General features: G+C 46.5%; 1 protein-coding gene across 1 annotated transcript in view; it reads right to left on the bottom strand.

The window, feature by feature from the left end:
• tmtc2a (transmembrane O-mannosyltransferase targeting cadherins 2a) overlaps positions 1–24,156 on the bottom strand; it is a 119,151-nt gene that overhangs the window by 10,400 nt on the left and 84,595 nt on the right. Inside the window, exons 3-9 of the mRNA XM_055906066.1 lie at positions 21,780–22,683; positions 21,355–21,469; positions 20,532–20,617; positions 19,170–19,354; positions 18,100–18,178; positions 11,422–11,543; positions 1,951–2,032 (exon numbers count right to left, since the gene is read on the bottom strand). Coding sequence (XP_055762041.1) covers positions 1,951–2,032; positions 11,422–11,543; positions 18,100–18,178; positions 19,170–19,354; positions 20,532–20,617; positions 21,355–21,469; positions 21,780–22,683 — 1,573 coding nt within the window. The remainder of the gene's footprint in view (positions 1–1,950; positions 2,033–11,421; positions 11,544–18,099; positions 18,179–19,169; positions 19,355–20,531; positions 20,618–21,354; positions 21,470–21,779; positions 22,684–24,156) is intronic.

Below are 24,156 nucleotides of genomic sequence, written 5' to 3'. Positions count from 1 at the left end.
CAGAGAGAGAGACACAGGGAGGGAGAGAGGGAGAGACGATATGAATGGCAGCATTTACAGAAGCGCGGGCGGACTAACCGGCTTATAGCGTTTCTCCTCAATCACTGAAAGGCAAGCATCCTTATCGGTGGTGGTGAAGTCCGATCCGGTTTCCTCGAAGTATGTGGAGATTAGGTCTACTGTATATATGACCTCATACGTCCTGATACCAAATGCAAACCAAACTAAAGGCAGGCATATCTCTTTGGCTAACTAGAGCGGCTTTAAACGTGGCTACAGGACATGTTTTTACACTTAACAAGCAGTTTATATGTGCTATGTGGGAGTACTGTAGAGTACTGTGGATAAGGTGTCTTTATCAAACTGCCTGAGGTAAGTTCTTATGGTGGGGTCAAGCTACAATACACTGTTACTGTAGGAAGTCACTACATGGAGCAGTTTAATGGTGTGTGTGTGTGTGTGTGTGTGTGTGTGTGTGTGTGTGTGTGTGTGTGTGTGTGTGTGTGCGTGTGCATGTGTGCATGTGTGCATGTGTGCGTGTGTGCATGTGTGCATGTGTGCGTGTTTGTGCACGTGTAGTGCTTAATTTGTAAATCGGTAGGTGCCGGAACAAAATGTGAGCACCAGAGGGGGTGACCTGGGGAGCTCTGAGGTAACGGAACGCATGAGAAAAAAAATCACCTTTATAATAAATCATTGCATGCATATCATCACATTGCATAGTGGCATACAGAAGTTACACAAATGGGTAATATTTTAATATTCTAGGGTCCGGAAAAAATATGTTATTTTTTAAACGCATTTCATGCAATTCTATGTCATTTTACATGACTGGAGACTTTGGCTGAATATTTTTTAATGCCGCACAAATGATCGAAATGACAGGCTACTTTGACACTGACAAACTGAGAATCTAAGATAAATAAAAACGACTTTGTGTTGAATCCATCAATAGCCTAGGCCTAGGTGTGTGGAGACACATATTGTAGGCTATAATATAAGGAGGACACTAGTCCTAAAAATGCTTTCCAGTGTCACTGACTGACCCAATGATGCCTCTCTTGCCGGTGATAGCCGATGCGTTCATACCAAAAGCCTATATATCTCTTGCTTTACTTTGTAAAACAATATTTGGAAGTTAATCAAATATTTTGTTAGCCTACAGCAGACAGATTAGAGTCCTCTCTTTTCAGCAGGAGCCATTTCCTTTCCAACCTGTGTTTCCCTGCGATTGTATTTGAAATATAGTGAAAGGCCTGTCTTGTCTGCATGCTGTTCACTGACAGGTGTGCCGTGTTCCGGACTGTAGGCTATGCCTTCTTATTGGGCTACACACAATCCACAGCTATTGATCCTCTGTGACTAAAATAGTCATTTTCATGGTGTAGTAGGCTATTCTGAATGGTTTCAATTCTTTCTGAACAGACAGCAGTAATTCTATAACGTTGGCAAATGTATTTCAATTTATCGGGGTGCTGCAGCTCCTCCTGAACCCTTCGCCTGGCTATGATTCTATAAGGACATCAAATATGAAGTGCAACGCTGGAGAGATGAGAGTTGCAGGCTCATGTCTATCAGAGCAGAGAGAGGGAGAGAGATCATAGAAAGTGAATCTCATTCTAGTTCTGTGACAGATACAGGCACACATCTCACACAGCCATGAGTTGGTCTCAAGCATAGGATACAATGAAGCACAATCCATACTGTAAATTCAGGCCGGCGCAACCCGAATCAACTATTAGAATATCAGGCAGTAGAATTGACGAAGACGCAACTCAAATTAGTACATTACTAAAAGTACATGTTTCATGCCATGAGATGTACTGGATAGGCAAATCGGTTCCAGAACGAATCAGTCCAAAACGGAGAGGTGCCAGATCCTGTTCCAGCAGGATCTGGCTCAAATGAAGCAATGTGTGCGCGGTACTTCATATGAGTTCTGGTACATACCATAATGCATGTAGCAGTTTCCTTTGGAAGGGTCCAGCTGAATGGCTCTTTGGTAGTAACCCTCTGCCTCAGTCTTCTGCCCCTAGGAGACAAAACAGGAACGTTTGATTAGCTACTGTAGATCAGTTACAAGTCATCAGTCATTAATTGCGATTTAGCTGATGCTCGAGCTCTCGCAGTGGTTCCTGTTTCTGGTACGGGCGTAATTGTGCGGCTGCAATTAGATTTACTCAAAACCCAAAACAGACGTGAGTTGCCATATGGTAGAAGATTGAACATGCAGGAGAAACCAGAAACCACCCACTCTCCTCGTAAATGAGATTTAGCTAATATTTCACAGTCGAAATGTGGACGGGGAAATCAGCAGTAAATGTGAACAACCGTTCCATATGCCCCTGATGTGCCAGGTTGTTTCAAACAATCACCATATCCTGTAGGGCAACAACAATCATCTGAGTTTACTCTGCATCTGCTACGGATTATTTTCCTACGCTTTCATGCATGAGTTAACACGTGGTAGCAGGGCCTCAACTGTAAACCAGGAAACTGTACTCCATAGAGAACGCTCCAAACCCCCTTTTCCCCCAGCAGCAGAGTGTATGTGTGTCACACTATCACTTTTTCTCAGTCAGAGAGTGTGTATCGCACTATAGCCTCGCAACAAACTGAAAGCGATACCGCTGCCCCTGTGTGTACGGTCCCCCCCTCCCCATTGTTCACGCTTCAGCACTGATTGCTTCCATATTGGCTATGGATTTGCCATTCTACATAGAATAAGTGGACTGGGCATATTAGGTTTGGTTCATTAACTATTTCTCATGCCAGTGTTCGCTCTAAATGAAAGAAGAAGACAACTAATTGTCCAGATGACTTTATGTCATGGGTTGGCGCCCCTCCTTGGGTTGTGCCGTGGCGGAGATCTTTGTGGGCTATACTCGGCCTTGTCTCAGGATGGTAAGTTGGTGGTTGAAGATATCCCTCTAGTGGTGTGGGGGCTGTGCTTCTGCAAAGTGGGTGGGGTTATATCCTGCCTGTTTGGCCCTGTCCGGGGGTTCATCGGATGGGGCCACAGTGTCTCCTGACCCCTCCTGTCTCAGCCTCCAGTATTTATGCTGCAGTAGTTTATGTGTCAGGGGGCCAGGGTCAGTCTGTTATATCTGGAGTACTTCTCCTGTCTTATCCGGTGTCCTGTGTGAATTTAAGTATGCTCTCTCTAATTCTCTCTTTCTCTCTTTCTTTCTTTCTCTCTCTCTCTCGGAGGACCTGAGCCCTAGGACCATGCCTCAGGACTACCTGGCATGATGACTCCTTGCTGTCCCCAGTCCACCTGGCCATGCTGCTGCTCCAGTTTCAACTGTTCTGCCTGCGGCTATGGAACCCTGACCTGTTCACCGGACGTGCTATCTGTCCCAGACCTGCTGTTTTCAACTCTCTAGAGACAGCAGGAGCGGTAGAGATACTCTCAATGATCGGCCATGAAAAGCCAACTGACATTTACTCCTGAGGTTCTGACTTGTTGCACCCTCGACAACTACTGTGATTATTATTATTTGACCATGCTGGTCATTTATGAACATTTGAACATCTTGGCCATGTTCTGTTATAATCTCCACCCGGCACAGCCAGAAGAGGACTGGCCACCCCTCATAGCCTGGTTTCTTTCTAGGTTTTGGCCTTTCTAAGTTTTTCCTAGCCACCGTGCTTCTACACCTGCATTGCTTGCTGTTTGGGGTTTTAGGCTGGGTTTCTGTACAGCACTTTGAGATATCAGCTGATGTAAGAAGGGCTATATAAATACATTTGATTTGATTTGATGTCATATTTTCCCTGGCTCCTTTCCCAGCCACAGTGTCAGAAGGTGGACTGTTAAACACAATACTGTGGTCCTTCAATGGACTGGGCCTTGTCGCATTTGGATGATTGCGAGAGGTGGTAACGTTAAATTTACATGAACGCTAGGTTTGTCACACTCTGATCTGTTTCAACTGTCTTTGTGCTTGTCTTCACCCATCTCTTCCCATTATCCCCTGTGTATTTATACCTGTGTTCTCTGTTTGTCTGTTGCCAGTTCATCTTGTCTTGTCAGGTCTCACCCGTGTGTTTTCCCATCTCATTGCTCTCTCTAGTTCTGTTTCCTAGTTTCCCCGGTTCTGACCATTCTGCCTGCCCTGACCCCGAGCCTGCCTGACGTTCTGTACCTGCCTGACTCTGACCCGTTTACGAACCTCTGCCTGTCCTGACCCCAAGCCTGCCTGACGTTCTGTACCTGCCTGACTCTGAACCATTTACGAACCTCTGCCTGTCCTGACCCCGAGCCTGCCTGCTGTTCTGTACCTTATTGACTCTGCCCTGGATTACAGACCTCTGCCTGCCTTTGACCTGTCTTTTGCCTGCCCCCTGTTTGGGTCAATAAACATCTGTGACTCTAGCTGTCTGCATCTGGGTCTTGTCTGCATCTGGGTCTTATCCTAAGTTCTTGATAAGGTTGTTTTTTATTCCTCTGACCATCTTATCTAGCGTATTCGAGCCTGTCTTGGGAGGGAGTAGCCGGCCTCAGAGGGCTTTAGCGGGTAGCATTAGCGCCAACTCCGATTGTAGCCAGCCAGAGGGCTTTAGCGGTTAGTGTTAGCGCCGGCTCCGGCTCCGAGTGTAGCCAGCCACAGAGCTCGTAAATAACCTCAGCACCGGGAACGGGAGAGAGGCCCTCCAACAGAGAGTGGTGCCTAGCTCTTGGTAGGACATGTCAGGACTCTGCACTGCACTGTGTAATCATCCGCCTGGCGACAACACTCTCCTGTGATGTATTACCAAGGGAGATTATCTGAGACAGGAACTGGGGGTTACCGGGCGGAATAGGGCTCTTCTGGTCATGTCTGGCTGTGTCCTAAAGAAAGGCCCTGGTCAAAAGTAGTGCACTATATCAGGATTATGGTGGCATTTCCAACGCAGACTCAGTCTAGACTCTAACCTGGTTACTGTGAACGAAGAGTTCAAAGCCAAACTGAACAAAGAACAAACCACAAATCTATACAATCTCACTAACACCATTAAATTACATGACTCTTTACGAATGAAACAGTGAAGTCACGTACTGTAGTACACGTCAGGGTGAGGCTGACTCCTTATGAGCCAGCTGCATTATCAATACGTAGGTCCGCCGTGGCAAGACGGCCCAAAATCTCTCCCTGATTATGGGATTTAATAAGGAAGCGGGGTAATTGCATTAAGTCCTGTCCGGCAGCCCATTGTCCCAGGTCTGGTCGTGTCCTAATCTCCTGTTGTTGAAGGGCTCTGTTATGAGGGGCCACTCGTGGCTCAGGGCCCCGGATGTAGGGACCTGGGGGACCCAGCAGATGTCCAGCTGTGCTGGGGTGACTCGGTTCTGAACCCAGGGAGACTGGGGGTGGGGGTTTGGGGGAATGGAACTCAAATCAGATTAGGAAAAGGGAAATTAGTGAGTTTGGGAGCGAGACCCTTCCTCAGCCCAGACCGGACCCCTAGGGGTGCAGCTGTAACCCCTCCGATATCAGTGAGGAGGATAGAAGGAGAGATGGGATGGATGATGTGGTAGGCTGAAGAGCAAAACCTCCTGTAGATTCCTAGTACCTCAGGCTGTGGAAGGAGAAGAACAGAAGGTCAAACTCCTCACAAGGGCTCAGCAGGACTGGTTCAGTGGGTTCTAACAGGGTTCCTCTCCATAAAGTCCTCCTAACTAACCCAAGTCAGCTGTGAACACATGTTGTCACGCACGTTTTTCTCTCCCCAAAACACAGTGGGAGTGAATGAGAGAGGTGGATGGAAGGGTTTGGGGAGCAGAGTGCACCTCAGAACAAACAGCCAAACCTGTAGGGGAGGAGTCTGGGAAGGAAATACTGAACCCAGCAGGCCTAGCTGGAGCACTACACACACACACACACACACACACACACACACACACACACACACACACACACACACACACACACACACACACACACACACACACACACACACACACACACACACACACACACACACACACGACTCCCCATAAAGATATTCCCTATGGCTGTGCCCTTGAGACAATCACACACCCAGCGGAGAGCCTGATAGTTTGACAGGTCTGTTTTTCCAAGCTTGTACCCTAAGACAATAATTATTCCTCAATCCATTGTCTCCTTGGTTGTCATATCAACAAAGTTTATAGTGGCAGATGTTTGTCTCTCTGCTATTTTATCTCAAATATCTCAAATATCTCAAAAAACTGCAATTAGCCTAACATAAAAAACCCATCTTGCATTTGTATACCATTATCCTACGTGTCTTTTTCCTTTAGGCCACCAAAGACAAAAACATTCATTTACCCATCAAGGTTAAACAACTACAAAATGGCTTTAGATCTGGGCCGCTGTCTGCTCAACAGTCTTGATATATCAACTCCCAGGCTTTTTACAATGATCACAACTCCTCTGGCCCAGACAGGGAAATCAATGGGATGAACTGGCCGGGCCCAAACTCACTCACTATTCATCAGCCCTCAGGCCTAGGTCTAATTATACGTAACCACTGTGATTACTACCAAGATGAAAGTTTGCTTTGCTTCATCACACTTTGTGTGAGCCAAAGCCTATTTGAGATTGTGTGGACAGTCAGGAAGGACACTGGAGGACAAGGAGTGAAGTGAATGGATAAGAATAGAGGCAGGTTGTAGCTACATTGATGGTAATGATGTTAGAGGTCATTTCCAGTGCAGCTGTAGAACGTTTTTCTATCTGTTAACTAACTTCATGAATGGTCTTAAAAGTGTCAAAGTGTTGTAGTCTAGTGGTTAACAATACCTACATTATGACCACCTGCTCTTTCCATGACATAGACTGACCAGGTGAAAACTATGATCCCGTACTGATGTCACTTGTTAAATCCACTTCAATCAGTGTAGATGAAGAGGAGGAGACAGGTTAAAGAAGGATTTTTAAGCCTTCTTTGTGGAATGCATCCCTGTGGAATGCTTTCAACATCTTGTAGAGTCCATGTCCCAATGAATTGAGGCTGTTCTGAGGGCAATAGGGGGTGCAGATAAATATTAGGAAAATGTTCCTAATGTTTGGTATACTTAGTGCATATAGGCTTTATTATATATTATATAGCCCTATTGGTTAACAAGGTCGTGTGAAAATGAGCTTCCTATTGGACAAGTTCAAGTCCATTTCATTTTAGGTGAGGCTTTTGTTGTTGCTTTGTATTTTAAGCAACCAAGTGTTTGCCAGACCAAAGAGTGATGCTTCTGCGCATGTGTGAATGATGTTCTGATCATGTGCATATTTTCTACTTTATGCGTAGAGAACAGGCTACTGAGGAGAATGGTGCTTGTTTAATAAAGTTAGATCAACGTCTACAAGATCACATATGTAGTATTCTACATAACAGAACCAGATATATCAGCATAGTATAATGTACATGGAGACAACACCGTGGGCTACTTGGAGACAACACCGTGGGCTACTTGGAGACAACACCCTGGGCTACTTGGAGACAACACCGTGGGCTACATGGAGACAACACCGTAGGCTACTTGGAGACAACACCGTGGGCTACTTGGAGACAACACCGTGGGCTACTTGGAGACAACACCCTGGGCTACTTGGAGACAACACCCTGGGCTACTTGGAGACAACACCCTGGGCTACTTGGAGACAACACCCTGGGCTACTTGGAGACAACACCGTAGGCTACTTGGAGACAACACCGTAGGCTACTTGGAGACAACACCGTAGGCTACTTGGAGACAACACCGTGGGCTACTCGGAGACAACACCGTGGGCTACTTGGAGACAACACCGTGGGCTACTTGGAGACAACACCGTGGGCTACTTGGAGACAACACCGTGGGCTACTTGGAGACAACACCCTGGGCTACTTGGAGACAACACCCTGGGCTACTTGGAGACAACACCCTGGGCTACTTGGAGACAACACCCTGGGTTACTTGGAGACAACACCCTGGGCTACTTGGAGACAACACCCTGGGCTACTTGGAGACAACACCCTGGGCTACTTGGAGACAACACCGTAGGCTACTTGGAGACAACACCGTAGGCTACTTGGAGACAACACCGTAGGCTACTCGGAGACAACACCGTGGGCTACTCGGAGACAACACCGTGGGCTACTTGGAGACAACACCGTGGGCTACTTGGAGACAACACCGTGGGCTACTTGGAGACAACACCGTGGGCTACTTGGAGACAACACCGTGGGCTACTTGGAGACAACACTGTATAACTCAACAAGATCTAAATGCATATCAAAATAAAAATTATCATGATCCAATGGTTGGTATGCAGATGCTGCATGTTTCACTGGTAACTTGAAGAATGATCCTTCACGATTGAATGCGCTGGTGTTTTTGTCTTACAGTAACATTATACTATGCTGTTATATCCAGTTCTGTTATGTAGAATACTACATTATGTGATCTGGCAGACATTGACTCAGCGTTGATCTAACTTTATTAAACAAGCACCATTCACCTGAGTAGCCTGTTCTCTACACATAAAGTAGAAATATACTAATGCACAGCACGTCATCCGCAGAAGCTTCGGGATCATTAGTTGGCGACTAACGTTCCCGAAAAAGTCCAATCCGCAGCCACGGCCTGTATACAAAGAATCTCACAACGTGGTCACCATGCAAACCATTCTAAGGCGTGGCATCATTCTGAGATCTCACACTGCCTACCTGCTCGACTAGTTTTGGCTTGGTGAGAGCGTGTGTGCCTGTGTGGTATAAGCCAGCCGCATTTCGTTTAGAACAGAGAAGAAGTTAAGGGCTATTCTGAGGTAGTTCTCAAGGAACAGGTAAGAGTTGGACAGTCACTTCCATCAGACAGCAGTGGTTTTGTATCCGTTGTGCTGTGGCTACTGTAATTAGCGGTTAACACTGAAGAGGCCTTTCTTAAAGAGGCAATCTGCGATTACTAAATCTATTTTGGGACTTTTAAATTAAAGAATATAACTTACTGTAAAAATGCCTCATGAGCTTAGTTCAACTGTCATACCCCATCAGAACCCAAAATATAAGCTTGTTTTACTCGTAAACAGTGTAATTGTTAACAAACACTGTATAGCCTCAACAAATGGTTAAAACTATCCTTTTGATATCATGGATGGCCAGTCCTTGCATCAACACCTCTGTCTATGAATTTTAAAGTGGTTACAGCCACTCCCTTTATTAAAACAGTGGGTTGACTGATGTGTTCTTGTTTGAACTGCAGATTGCCCCTTGAAAGGGATAGCACACTCCCAATGTAAACTGGACCTACAGGACTTCCCACTCATCTCTGTAGATTGAGACAGACATTCGACAGTCATTCTCCTTCTAACAGGTTCACCATGGAGAGAAAAAGCCTATTTGCTCTTTCCACCTGTTGCTTGCCCTGGCTTTGGTCTCTGCAGATCCGCCAACTCTCAACTCTATAAGTAACTTCAGGAACTTTGAACTTGGCCACAGCTTCCCACGCCTTGGCCTGATGCTACTCCACCATTTTGCTAACAATGTCCTCATTGGCAAAAACAACACCAACAGCAACAGCCTAATCACACCAGTCTTTGTGCCATCAAGGGGAGACTGGGGCTTCCAGTGGTACGATAACACTAAACAGGTGCTTCCATCCCTGAAGGAACAGGCTTCCTACACGGTAGGGAATCTCAACACACAGTCTCCACGAGGGCTTGGCACCTACCTCCTTACGTCACTCAAAGCTATTACCTCATGCCCTGGTCCATAGAGAACAATAGGGACAGAATCATCCTCAAAATGCAGGGGAATGTGGTGGAAGCAGTCTACATAACATAGCACTACCCACAACATGACCCCCGCAGCAAGCAGTACGACCCTGATAACACCTTCCTCCTAAGTGTCAACCTCCTGAGAGAAATCCAGAGCCTATCTAACAACTGGGGGGACCGTGTGTCTGTGTTTCTGTATGATGCCGTCTACAATACGCACTCCAGATCATTCTCAGAGACATACTCCATGAGGGAATTCACTAAACAGCTGTGTGGGGGTAAATGTGCAAATACTCAAAATACTCAGGTTGCTAACCACATGGAGTGTCTTGGCATCAAGCTGGAGGTGAGATCAACTGAAAACTGGAACAACGGGTACGCCAGAATTAGATGGGCAAATGTCCCAAGGAGTCTGCTGGATGTGGGGTTGATGGTAGCCCTCTACGCGGACAATAAAATGACCTCTGTTACCCCCCTTGGCACGTGCAGCTACGGAAGCTTCGACGCCAATGTATACCTAAACCCCGGCCTGCAGGTCAGGCTCCTGATCAACTTGCACTCTGTCATCATGAACAGCCCTAAGTATGATGACTGACCGGAAGATTCCTGTTAACATACCTCCAGTTGACTCTGATGTCAGTCTGCAGCTCTACACTAAAGATGGCCACGCCTGCGCTCGCCTGTTCATCAAGAAGACCTTCACTGATTGGAAGAATAAACTCTATTACACCTGGGTTGGATTCTACTCCTCTAACAAAATTGAACATACATTTTATTATGACACTTGGCAGTGGGCTGTTTTGTTCCCTAAACAGGTGGACAACGACACAGACCCAGATTATGATATCTACACCTACAGGTCTGACATGTCCATCTCGCCTGGGGTCGAAGCTCGATTCTTCTATAAAATAACGTTTTCTGAAAAGTATGTCCTCGAGGAACGCACTGCCCCATGGGAATCTTAATGCTGTCCAACCATCATTTTCTCTCCATTATCTCTCCATTATATTATACAAGGATCCTTCTCATAGAGACAGAGATAGAGGAGGGCCAAGGTGCTATTGAACCGAACATTTCCAATGCTATGGGGGTCACACAAAGCATCTGGTTCCTCTCATTTGGATTGTAATCATATGGTTTCCATGGCAACGCAACATTTCTGAATTCTACTTTGAAAGTATTCTGACGTAAGTAGGAACTAGCGTCAAACCCTGTAACCGGTCACATATATTTCAATGCATATCTAAAACGTGTCAAAACTGCACAATTCTGCACGGGATGACTGGCAGAAATTCATTCAAAGGAATACAAATATTATTTTCTACACATCAGATCATACCTGATGCTCTTCCTTGAGTTGTCCTGAACTTTCTACTTTGTTATGAAAATGCAAATTATTACTCCTTTCCCATATTTAAGCTATTTTACATATTTTCTTATTAGCCTTATGAACATAGACATTTTGTTTGTATCTGTACTAGAATGGTAAAAAAAAGACATCAAATGAAACAGAAATGTCTGTATTGGTTGATATTACAAAGAAATATCAGATATCCCAGAATATCCACATCAGTGCATCTCTAGTTTCTGTCTTTTGTCGTGTTCTGTTGTAAAAAATGTAATAAAAAGGCACTTTTATGCAGCTGTAATCAATGAATGTGAGGAATTGTCTCGCCTTAAAGAGGTTGGTAGAGGAGGGACTTACAATGATGGACAGGAGTTTCCCGTAGGTCAGGTGTGCGGGGATGTGGTCTGGCTTGGCCCTGAGCGACTCTCTGTACCAGTGGCCCGCCTCCTCCAGCCTATTCAGCCTCATGTAGGCCTCTCCTGTTAGGGGTTAAAGGTCACAGGTCATGGGCGATACGGCCTCTCCTACTGTATGGGGGGGTCAACATTCAGAGGTCAGAGGAAAGGGGTCGTAGAGAGACCCATGACTCAATGGCTTCTCTGACACTTTATAATAAGAGGAAGACTCGTATCAAAGATGTTGTATGATGGGTTCTGTGACTTTCCTTTCTATCTATCTAGTGCATTGGTCACCAACCGGTCGATCGTGATCCAAGGCATTCCTAGTTGATCACCAAACATTTCTGTACATACCCAAATGATAAAACCTTGCGTTCCTATTTTTTTTATTCGTTTTTGCGCTGTTGGTGCACTTGATTCAGCAGTCCTAGCCCCGGGAAGGTAAAGTGTTCCCATTTTGAACCATTTCATGTGTGTGAATGTAGAACTCCGCCTACCCGGCAAGCCTAGAGAGCAAATCAAGTGCACCTATAGGCCTACCGTTGGCCAATCAAATACCTCAGAGTTGATACTGTGAGATTTCAAAACCATGACTAGAGAGAGAGCAAAGAGCTGCTGTTTTTATGAGTAAGTTCATGTTTGTTGTTACTCAGCACTGCCAACACTTTGCTCAACACTTTCATAAGCCATAAAATATGTTCTCCCTACTTCCACTCACGCTAAAACCAGCACTGCAGCTGCAATTAATGAGTATAGCAATTTGTTTCTATGACCTTGCGTTGTTATTAGCTGCTTGTGTCTTTTTTAATATCGAGGCATATTTCACTTTCTCTGGTCATAGGAGTAACAACATGAATTGGTGCATGAGGCAAAAAATAATGCAGTGCGACTTAAGTTTCCCCATCAGCTGGAAGACTGTCCTCTTTTCTCAGAGGAGGAAGGGAGAGCGGAGGGACAGCGAGTCGGGTGAGAGCAGACTCAACACTACCTTCCATGCAACCAAGAGAGTATTTACACAGCACAATGTAAAAACTGCTGGTTGCATGGGAGCTACCTCACCGCTGCTCTCTCCCTGCCTGTGACTTCTGATAGGATGACATGCTCCAGTGCTCCCAGTGTCTGATGAATAGAGTTCTATAACAGATCTCCAACAGGTGCACGGCTGATAACAAGGCAGATGGAGCCCGACCCATTTCCAGTCCTCCATTCCTAAAAACACTCGTCATTCCACCAATAAAAAATAAATATTCCTCCGTTAAATTAAACCCCTGACCCCAATTTCAGTTGGAACGTGACCAGTTTCTCTCGGAGACTGTCTCTGTTCTCAAAGCCGTGAAAATCCCAGATCTGATCCCAGCGCAGCGGCGCCGATCCCCGGGGCACTGATGACAGCCCCCTCTCACCTGAACAAACACTCTCCCTCTTCTCAGGCCCCCACCACGCGTCATCCCAAGAATGTTGCCGACACGGCACAGCAATCTCAACCATGCAATCAGGAAGGGCTTCTAATAATGTAATTAGTGATAGAATAACACAACATGGGACATGACTTATTATAGCCAGCTTAGTTTGAATTCCCTTCGAATCCTGATTCACATCTACATTAGGATTGCCTGCATATTTTGGAGCTGTGGTGTTGGAATAGAATTAAACCGATGTTATCTGCTTAAAGCACATCAAATAGCTTCGTTTCATGGAGATAATATGGGGAAATCTCTTTTTTTGGGGGGGGGGGACTGAAGACCATACGCAGATTGTTCTACTACCACCAGAATGAGTCATTCTAAACACATATTCCTCAAGTACATGAATCAAAGATGAGGAGAATAATCATATGTGATAGGTAGGAATTAAGAAGGATATTTGGATGATTAAAGTCGTCTCCCTGTGCCAAGTCTTCCTCGTCACACGTCAAAGTTGTTGCCAATACCCAGCTTTTCACCTTCAGCAATTGGCTAAGTCAAAAGCCTGACATGGCTCCAGATAGACTGTCAAACTAAATCTACCTCAGTGGACAAATTAGTTTGCTTCCCCATGAACAGAATACCAGAGATACCTGTCAACTCCATTTCAATTCCTGACTGTCAGCCCTGCAGAACACTGTGCTAGACAGGGATCTAGGGTAGAGTGGAGAGTGATCTAGGGTAGAGTGATGGTGGAGTGGAGAGTGATATAGGGTAGAGTGGAGAGTGATCTAGGGTAGAGTGATGGTGCAGTGGAGAGCGATCCAGGGTAGAGTGATGGTAGAGTGGAGAGTGATCCAGGGTAGAGTGATGGTAGAGTGAAGAGCGATCTAGGGTAGAGTGATGGTGGGTGGAGAGTGATCCAGGGTAGAGTGATGGTAGAGTGGAGAGTGATCTAGGGTAGAGTGGAGAATTATCCAGGCTAGAGTGATGGTATAGGGGAGAGTGATCTAGGGTGATGGTAGAGTGGAGAGCGATCTAGGGTAGAGTGATGGTAGAGTGGAGAGCGATCTAGGATAGAGTGATGGTGCAGTGGAGAGCGATCCAGGGTAGAGTGATGGTAGAGTGGAGAGTGATCCAGGGTAGAGTGATGGTAGAGTGAAGAGCGATCTAGGGTAGAGTGATGGTGGGTGGAGAGTGATCTAGGGTAGAGTGATGGTAGAGTGGAGAGTGATCTAGGGTAGAGTGGAGAATTATCCAGGCTAGAGTGATGGTATAGGGGAGAGTGATCTAGGGTGATGGTAGAGTGGAGAGCAATCTAGGGTAGAGTGATGGTAGAGTGGAGAGCGATCTAGGGTAGAGTGGAGAGTGATCTAGGGTGGAGTGATGGTAGAGTGGAGAGCGATCTAGGGTAGAGTGGAGAATTATCCAGGCTAGAGTGATGGTATAGGGGAGAGTGATCTAGGGTGATGGTAGAGTGGAGAGTGATCTAGGGTAGAGTGATGGTAGAGTGGAGAGCGATCTAGGGTAGAGTGGAGAGTGATCCAGGGTAGAGTGATGGTAGAGTGGAGAGCGATCCAGGGTAGAGTGATGGTAGAGTGGAGAGTGATCCAGGGTAGAGTGATGGTAGAGTGAAGAGCGATCTAGGGTAGAGTGATGGTGGGTGGAGAGTGATCCAGGGTAGAGTGATGGTAGAGTGGAGAGTGATCTAGGGTAGAGTGATGGTAGAGTGGAGAGTGATCCAGGGTAGAGTGATGGTAGAGTGGAGAGTGATCCAGGGTAGAGTGTTGGTAGAGTGGAGAGTGATCCAGGGTAGAGTGTTGGTAGATTGCAGAGTGATCTAGGGTGGAGTGATGGTAGCGTGGAGAGCGATCTAGGGTTGAGTGGAGAGTGATCTAGGGTAGAGTGATGGTAGAGTGGAGAGCGATCTAGGGTAGAGTGGAGAGTGATCCAGGGTAGAGTGATGGTAGAGTGGAGAGTGATCCAGGGTAGAGTGTTGGTAGAGTGGAGAGTGATCTAGGGTATAGTGATGGTAGAGTGGAGAGTGATCCAGGGTAGAGTGATGGTAGAGTGGAGAGCGATCTAGGGTAGAGTGGAGAGTGATCAGGGTAGAGTGATGGTAGAGTGGAGAGTGATCCAGGGTAGAGTGATGGTAGAGTGGAGAGTGATCTAGGGTAGAGTGATGGTAGAGTGGAGAGTGATCCAGGGTAGAGTGATGGTAGAGTGGAGAGCGACCTAGGGTAGAGTGGAGAGTGATCCAGGGTAGAGCGATGGTAGAGTGGAGAGTGATCCAGGGTAGAGTGTTGGTAGAGTGGAGAGTGATCCATGGTAGAGTGATGGTAGAGTGGAGAGTGATCTAGGGTAGAGTGATGGTAGAGTGGAGAGTGATCCAGGGTAGAGTGATGGTAGAGTGGAGAGCGATCTAGGGTAGAGTGGAGAGTGATCCAGGGTAGAGTGATGGTAGAGTGGAGAGTGATCCAGGGTAGAGTGATGGTAGAGTGGAGAGTGATCCAGGGTAGAGTGTTGGTAGAGTGGAGAGTGATCTAGGGTAGAGTGATGGTAGAGTAGAGAGTGATCCAGGGTAGAGTGTTGGTAGAGTGGAGAGTGATCTAGGGTAGAGTGATGGTAGAGTGGAGAGTGATCCAGGGTAGAGTGGAGAGTGATCCAGGGTAGAGTGTTGGTAGAGTGGAGAGCGATCTAGGGTAGAGTGGAGAGTGATCCAGGGTAGAGTGATGGTAGAGTGGAGAGTGATCCAGGGTAGAGTGATGGTAGAGTGGAGAGTGATCTAGGGTAGAGTGGAGAGTGATCCAGGGTAGAGTGTTGGTAGAGTGGAGAGCGATCTAGGGTAGAGTGGAGAGTGATCCAGGGTAGAGCGATGGTAGAGTGGAGAGTGATCCAGGGTAGAGTGTTGGTAGAGTGGAGAGTGATCCATGGTAGAGTGATGGTAGAGTGGAGAGTGATCTAGGGTAGAGTGATGGTAGAGTGGAGAGTGATCCAGGGTAGAGTGATGGTAGAGTGGAGAGCGATCTAGGGTAGAGTGGAGAGTGATCCAGGGTAGAGTGATGGTAGAGTGGAGAGTGATCTAGGGTAGAGTGATGGTAGAGTGGAGAGTGATCCAGGGTAGAGTGTTGGTAGAGTGGAGAGTGATCTAGGGTAGAGTGATGGTAGAGTGGAGAGTGATCCAGGGTAGAGTGATGGTAGAGTGGAGAGCGATCTAGGGTAGAGTGGAGAGTGATCCAGGGTAGAGTGATGGTAGAGTGGAGAGTGATCTAGGGTAGAGTGATGGTAGAGTGGAGAGTGATCCAGGGTAGAGTGTTGGTAGAGTGGAGAGTGATCTAGGGTAGAGTGATGGTAGAGTGGAGAGTGATCCAGGGTAGAGTGTTGGTAGAGTGGAGAGCGATCTAGGGTAGAGTGGAGAGTGATCCAGGGTAGAGCGATGGTAGAGTGGAGAGTGATCCAGGGTAGAGTGTTGGTAGAGTGGAGAGTGATCCATGGTAGAGTGATGGTAGAGTGGAGAGTGATCTAGGGTAGAGTGATGGTAGAGTGGAGAGTGATCCAGGGTAGAGTGATGGTAGAGTGGAGAGCGATCTAGGGTAGAGTGGAGAGTGATCCAGGGTAGAGTGATGGTAGAGTGGAGAGTGATCTAGGGTAGAGTGATGGTAGAGTGGAGAGTGATCCAGGGTAGAGTGTTGGTAGAGTGGAGAGTGATCTAGGGTAGAGTGATGGTAGAGTGGAGAGTGATCCAGGGTAGAGTGTTGGTAGAGTGGAGAGTGATCTAGGGTAGAGTGATGGTAGAGTGGAGAGTGATCCAGGGTATAGTGTTGGTAGAGTGGAGAGCGATCTAGGGTAGAGTGGAGAGTGATCCAGGGTAGAGTGATGGTAGAGTGGAGAGTGATCCAGGGTAGAGTGATGGTAGAGTGGAGAGCGATCTAGGGTAGAGTGGAGAGTGATCCAGGGTAGAGTGATGGTAGAGTGGAGAGTGATCCAGGGTAGAGTGTTGGTAGAGTGGAGAGCGATCTAGGGTAGAGTGGAGAGTAATCCAGGGTAGAGCGATGGTAGAGTGGAGAGTGATCCAGGGTAGAGTGTTGGTAGAGTGGAGAGTGATCCATGGTAGAGTGATGGTAGAGTGGAGAGTGATCTAGGGTAGAGTGATGGTAGAGTGGAGAGTGATCCAGGGTAGAGTGATGGTAGAGTGGAGAGCGATCTAGGGTAGAGTGGAGAGTGATCCAGGGTAGAGTGATGGTAGAGTGGAGAGTGATCTAGGGTAGTGATGGTAGAGTGGAGAGTGATCCAGGGTAGAGTGTTGGTAGAGTGGAGAGTGATCTAGGGTAGAGTGATGGTAGAGTGGAGAGTGATCCAGGGTAGAGTGTTGGTAGAGTGGAGAGTGATCTAGGGTAGAGTGATGGTAGAGTGGAGAGTGATCCAGGGTATAGTGTTGGTAGAGTGGAGAGCGATCTAGGGTAGAGTGGAGAGTGATCCAGGGTAGAGTGATGGTAGAGTGGAGAGTGATCCAGGGTAGAGTGATGGTAGAGTGGAGAGCGATCTAGGGTAGAGTGGAGAGTGATCCAGGGTAGAGTGATGGTAGAGTGGAGAGTGATCCAGGGTAGAGTGTTGGTAGAGTGGAGAGCGATCTAGGGTAGAGTGGAGAGTGATCCAGGGTAGAGTGATGGTAGAGTGGAGAGTGATCCAGGGTAGAGTGTTGGTAGAGTGGAGAGTGATCTAGGGTAGAGTGATATGGTGAGCTGGGGTAGGAAACAGAAACAGTCTCCCGGACATGGGTTGGTTCTGGTTTTGATCCTTGGAAACACTTTCACTGGTTTAGCTTGGTCTGTGCTTAAACATGTCAACCTTTAGAAAATGCTCACCTTTCCTCCTTCATTCCCTTTCACCAGATTCGAGGATGTTAACAATACAGTACATGATGATATATGACCCTCAAACTAAACCCGGGACCTCAGAGCCAGTTCCACTGCATTTCTTCATTGTTCCCTTCTAATCAGGGACTGATTTAAACATGGGACACCAGGTGTGTGCAATTCATTTTCAGGAAAGACAGAAAATCAGCAGGCTGTGGACCTCGTAGGGTAAGAGTCGAGTAACCCTGATGTATGAGAATGTATGAACTGTGTTTGTTTTGTAAAGTGCCGTGTTTATTGAACTTGGTGAGTAGAGATGGGGGAAAAATCCCCCCAAAATATTAGTGAAAAAATAAATGTTCTCCTGTTATTACTCACCCATCATGTTGTAGAGACTCTGAGGTGCAAACTGCTTCGGCATTTTCTGCACCGCTTCTTTATAGACAGACAGAGCCTCCTGTCATAGAGGGGGGAGGGCAGTTAGTCACAGTGTGTTTCATCAGTGTGTCACCATCCAAAAAGCCTCTTCCTCACTGTCTAATGGAAAGGGCTTCAGGAAGATGAGTCTAGTCAGCTCTGTCATTTTGTCATTGATGAAGAGTTAGTTAATTTGAGCAGTAACTGAGCTCATATAAAGCCAAGGCCGGAAGATTAAGCAAGTTTTCAGACAGCTAGTTTTCAGAAACTCAAGAGCTTAAGTACACTATTACAGTATGCTATCAAACTGCATTTGTTGTATACATCTTATCCATTGTATTTAAATGTTTATGCCATGGCTCCACTGTACTGTGGTGTAGTGCACCTCCATACATTATATTTCTATGTTTCTCCCATGGCTCCACTGTACTGTGGTGTAGTGCACCTCCATACATTATATTTCTATGTTTCTGCCATGGCTCCACTGTACTGTGGTGTAGTGCATCTCTATACATTCTATACATTGGATTTATATGTTTCTCCCATGGCTCCACTGTACTGTGCTGCACCTCCATACATTATATTTCTATGTTTCTGCCATGGCTCCACTGTACTGTACTGTAGCGCACCTCCATACATTATATTTCTATGTTTCTGCCATGGCTCCACTGTACTGTGGTGTAGTGCACCTCCATACATTATATTTCTATGTTTCTGCCATGGCTCCACTGTACTGTGGTGTAGTGCACCTCTATACATTCTATACATTGGATTTATATGTTTCTCCCATGGCTCCACTGTACTGTGCTGCACCTCCATACATTATATTTCTTTGTTTCTGCCATGGCTCCACTGTACTGTAGTGTAGTGCACCTCTATACATGCTATTCATTTTATTTCTACATCTCGGCCATTGCTCTGGTTCTAATGTACTGTATTGAAGTGTACTTTTATAGATTCTATCCGTTGCATTTCTACATCTCAGCCACTGCCCTGTCTCCACTGTAGTGTAGAGTACTGTAGTATCATACCTCCTGCAGGCCCTGCTCGTGGAGCAGCTTGCCCAAGTTGTACAGGCAGCTGGTGACGGAGCTCTTGTGGGCATGGGGGTCCTTCAGGTTCTCGTCTGGGATCTCAGCGCAGGTTACAAAGGTCCTCTTGGCCTCCTCCAGACCGCCCTGGTTCATCAGGATGATGCCCGTGTTCAAGTAGGCCGCTGTGGGGTGACGAGAGGGGGCAGATGAGGAGGAACAGAGGGAGAAGACGGGGTGGAGGAGGGGGAAAGGGAGGACAGAGGAAGAGGAATGAGGGAGAGAGAAGGTAGAGGATTAGAAATGGGGGAAGAGAGGGGGCAGAGGTGGAGGATTAGAGCAGGAAGAGAAATGGAGAAACAGAGGGGATAGATAGAAGCAGGGAAAAGGTTTAGGGACAAGAAAACAAATCACATTTTATTTGTCACATGCGTTGAATACAACAGGTGCAGACTTTACAGTGAAATGCTTACTTACTGTCACGTTGGTATAAAGGGATCGGGAGACAGGCGCAGGAATGAGTAATATGGGTTTTATTTCCCAAATTACAGCGTGCCGTGTAAAGGCACGGGGATGAAGACCAAACAAACACATATACAAAACACAGGGTAGAAACCCAAACAAAAGAGCGAGGGGTACCTCAAATAAATATACAATCGCACAATGATACCACACGGGACGAGACCCATAATCATCTGCCGTAATCATCTGTACAATATATGTGCCACGAAAGCCAAAACAACACAACACAGGTATTCACATGACCAACGGACTTTGGAACAATAATCAACCAGACAATGGTGAACAAAGGGCACAGTTATACAATTACTAATCAATGGGAATAGGGACCAGGTGTGCATAATGAAAGTTCCGGAGGGATCCGTGACAGTTTGTGTGTGTGTGTTGGAGTGTCAGTGTATTGTGTGTGAGTGTGTGAGTAGAGTCCAGAGAGGTTGAAAGAGAGGTTGATGGGAAAACGGAGGAATTAACAAGTAACTCATGCAACCCAAATCCACTGCTTTCCCCGTCCTCTGCTAGAGTCTGATACAGTCAAATATGTCTACACATTACATACGCCAGCAGTCAAGAGTGAGATTGACTTCCATTAGACTGTTGGCTGAAACGGTCCGATAAACCTCTGAAATGGGCCAGACATGACAACTAACTCAGCATTAACACTGGGCCGTGATGAAAACCTGAATGTAACATTCAAATCATGTAATTGAATTAAACAATGCTAGAGACAACCCATTAGGCAGGTCCCGTATCAGCTCCTTTCATCTCCACCGGCCGGGCCCCGATCTCAATCACTTCAGCCCCGCAATACGCCATTTTAGGAAATGGTCTCTTAGCAATACTTACACGCCAGAGTTGGCCTGCTCCCAATGGCCAGCTTATAGTAATGCAGTGCCTCTGAGGACCTGTGGTTCTCTTGAAGCAGCAAACCCCTGGTGGAACGAAGACAGGTCCAGAATTATGGTAGAATGAAGCAGAGGAAAGAGAGGTCTACAGGGCAATCAGGGAAACCATGTGGCAACTCTGACTGTTTGGGTTTTAAATCTAATTGCAGCATAACATTACACAGTGTTTAGTGACACTCGGTTTATTCGGTTTATTTGTTAACCATCAGTAATCTCAGAGCGACACCTTCATTAAAGGTGTGTCATGTAAACACAGAAATGTGTTTGTTGACAAAGGTCACTTCCTGTTTCTTGACAGGGGGACAGGGAGTAGAGAGAGGGGAAGAAAACACTGTCAGGTGAGCGGGAAATGTGGGCCGGTTATGAGGCTTGGCACCTTTGACACTCGGAGGGTTAATGTGGGTATTAGAACTGCCTTCATGTTTTCCCAGAGCCCCGCAAATCATGATTCATGAAATCACTGTCAAGGGGAACAGGTCTCTCTCTCTCTCTCTCTCTCTCTCTCTCTCTCTCTCTCTCTCTCTCTCTCTCTCTCTCTCTCTCTCTCTCTCTCTCTCTCTCTCTCTCTCTCTCTCTCTCTCTCTCTCTCTCTCTCTCTCTCTCTCTCTCTCTCTCTCTCTCTCTCTCTCTCTAGCCTCTCCCCTTATCCCTCTATCCCCTGTTATTCTCCCTGTCTAAGCAGTATTGATGGATGGCAGCATTCATGGCCCTTCATCCTTGTTGAGGTAGTGGAGAGATGCAGAGATGACACATCTCACACTCACAGATTATACAACATGTCAGCCATGTTTCCCCGGTAATACAGGGCATTCCGGTACGCCCTCTCCGCCTCTGCCATCTTGCCCTGGTTCTTCAGGACGTTTCCCAAGTTGCCCCATGCTAACAAAGAGAGACAGGTGTCTGTCAAGTGTATACAGGTATTATGTAATGGAAAGATCTTGAGTTTTGCATTTATGAGGAAAGATTACAAATAATTTATGACATATTCTTTATTCTTTATGGGCCCGTTTGTCAGCCATAGAATAAGCCTAGTCCTGGACCTAGAATAATATAGAACTGAAAAATGTTTTAATCTACATGAGAGTGATGTAATTCTCAGGCCTAACTTTATCACAGTGGGACTAAAGTATCAAACCAAAGGCCCATATTCCAGAATGTGTTGGCTAGTCAACAGTCTCCTCCACACTACCTTTAGCGGGGTTAACACTGATCCCTGACTTGTAGAGCATCTCCTCGTTGCTCCAGTCCCTGTTCCTCAGCACCGTCTTGATGCCGTACAGCAGCACCAGACCCGCGCACAGACCCAGCAGCACGACCCTGGGGCCCCTGGTTCTCAGCCTGACGTACAGGGCCCGGATCCCCACCGCCACCAGCAGACAGAAGCCCATGCTGGGTATGTACAGCAGCCGCTCGGCCACCACAAAGCCCACATAGAAGAAGAGGTTTGTGGCCGGGAGGAAGGGCAGCGAGAGTAGGCCCAGGGAGAAGACCACCACGTTCTCCGTGGAGGGGAGGGTGGCAAGGGAGGGGAGGGAGGGGCGGGTGGTCCGAGGGGAACATTGGTAGGTTTTGGTGAACCCATTCCCGTTGAGGGTGGTTTTCCCATTGGTCTTTGGAGAGCCCTGCTCTGAGTTTATGTTGTGGTTGTTGTGGTTGCCGTCTGGAGGATGGTAGCTGTGCCCATTGGTGAGGGCCTTCCCGTTCGCCAAGTGAGCTTTCCCATTGGTCTCCTTGGCCTTGGAGTCGGGGCTGCTACTGCTACGGAGGCCATACCAGGCCAGGAGAGTAAATCCAGCATAGAAGGCCACAGTGTGAAGGTTCCTCCAATCAGAAAAGGTCTTGATTAGCGGTAGAGCGTCCATGGACCAATCGAAGCTGAGCTGGACAGGGCATAGGAGGAGCCAGGCGTTGGCGGCGGGCAGGTAGAGGAAGGTCAGTGTTCGCGTGAGAAGGTGTGGCGAGTCGGCTGCCGGGTTGTCTGAGTTGGAGAAGTTGGGGGGCTTGTTACCCATCCAGTAGAGACGAGCAGCCAGGAGAAGCACGCCCCAGGAGACCAACACACTCAGACTCAGCAGTACAGTGGTGTTCCTCTTCTGTAGGAGAGAGAAAACATTATAGGAATGTTATGGGAACTACCCTGGGACTTCTGTGAAACGTTCAGGGAACTTTTAGAAAACTTTAGCATTCTGAAAACGTTCCTGCTCGCATTCTGGGAATGCATTGGTAACTAGAAATAGTTTGTTAGCTGATACTAAGTTACATCTATTAGACTAAGTAGTAGATATTTTCTTTAACACAGAAGCATTTGGTTTTGGTTTATTTGGTGTGTATTCATATACATCAGTGCGAAATTTAGAATTTTGATTTCACATCACGAGGAATTTCTAGAATAGAACTGTTTAGAAATGAGGAATGAAATGGAAGGAATGTTTTTGCAAAAGCTGCCCAGGGCTCAGGCCGTGTTCATGCGCAATTGACACAGCCAAGCACTCTGTGTATTATTGGCAAGTCCTCTGAAAAAGGTATCTACAACGGCCAGAAATAATATGGCTCTGTTGCTACACAAACACAGAAAGCATTTTTTGAGAAATTAAGCATTGATAGCACTGAGAGACTAAATGGGGGATATTAACACTTCACATTCATCAGAAAACATACTTGTGGGAATCTTTATCAAATGACCCTCCATGTTGGTGCCGACCTCTATTCATATGTTTCAGTTTGATTTAATAGAATAATGCCCTAAAGGACAATGAGTCTTCTCATTTGACGGTGGGATGAGAATTACTGGTAGGCTAGGCCAATTCCACGTGAACATATGCTATTACTGCCCAATAAAGTAGCTGTGAAACTCAATGTAAATGTATGCTAAGCTCATACCTACATTAATTACAGTTAGGCCTACGTACATTAAAATATACATTTAAATTAATTCCCTTTAATTTAACCAGGCGTTTCCTGGTTAAATCAAGGTTAAATAAAAATGGACCTCTAAAATGTTGGAGCACTGGTGCCAGTGGAGATTTTAAACAGTTTCCTTTGCCCCAATAAAGACATGTCAAATAAACAGAGCACCTACTATACGTGACCAATAGACCACGACACTGGACCCTTCTACCAACTGCATACGATGACATCAGGGCTGCACTGTGTTTCTTATTCCATTCATCCGTCTTCCTGCAAAGTAATGCCTCTAAATTTGATATAGAACAGATCCGTCCATGTATTGTAGCATGGTGTCTTGTATGCCCAAATAGGCTATGTGTTTAGACTAGCTAAGTCCCTTGAGTGCAATTTGACTGCACAACTCAGGCCTAGGGTGGGTTCTGAAATGGCACCCTAATCCATACATAGTGAAGGGAATAGGGTGCCATGTCAGATGCTGCCCTAGTGTATGCTGGGAGAAGTAGAGTGGGGAGGGCCTGTTTCAGATTGTTGGCCCATTTCAGTAGAGTGGAGAGTGATGTTTAATCAGCTCAGAGCTCACTGTGTCGGTATGTAGATTCTGTTTACAGCTATAAGAGGATTAATGCCGAAGCATGATCAGCGTCAGGTTCCTTATTAAA

The sequence above is a fragment of the Salvelinus fontinalis genome, chromosome 39, assembly GCF_029448725.1.
Source record: "Salvelinus fontinalis isolate EN_2023a chromosome 39, ASM2944872v1, whole genome shotgun sequence".
NCBI classification, from domain to species: Eukaryota; Metazoa; Chordata; class Actinopteri; order Salmoniformes; family Salmonidae; genus Salvelinus; species Salvelinus fontinalis.
The sequence above is the reverse complement of the archived record's forward strand: the minus strand, read 5'-3'. Positions and strand labels throughout refer to the sequence as shown.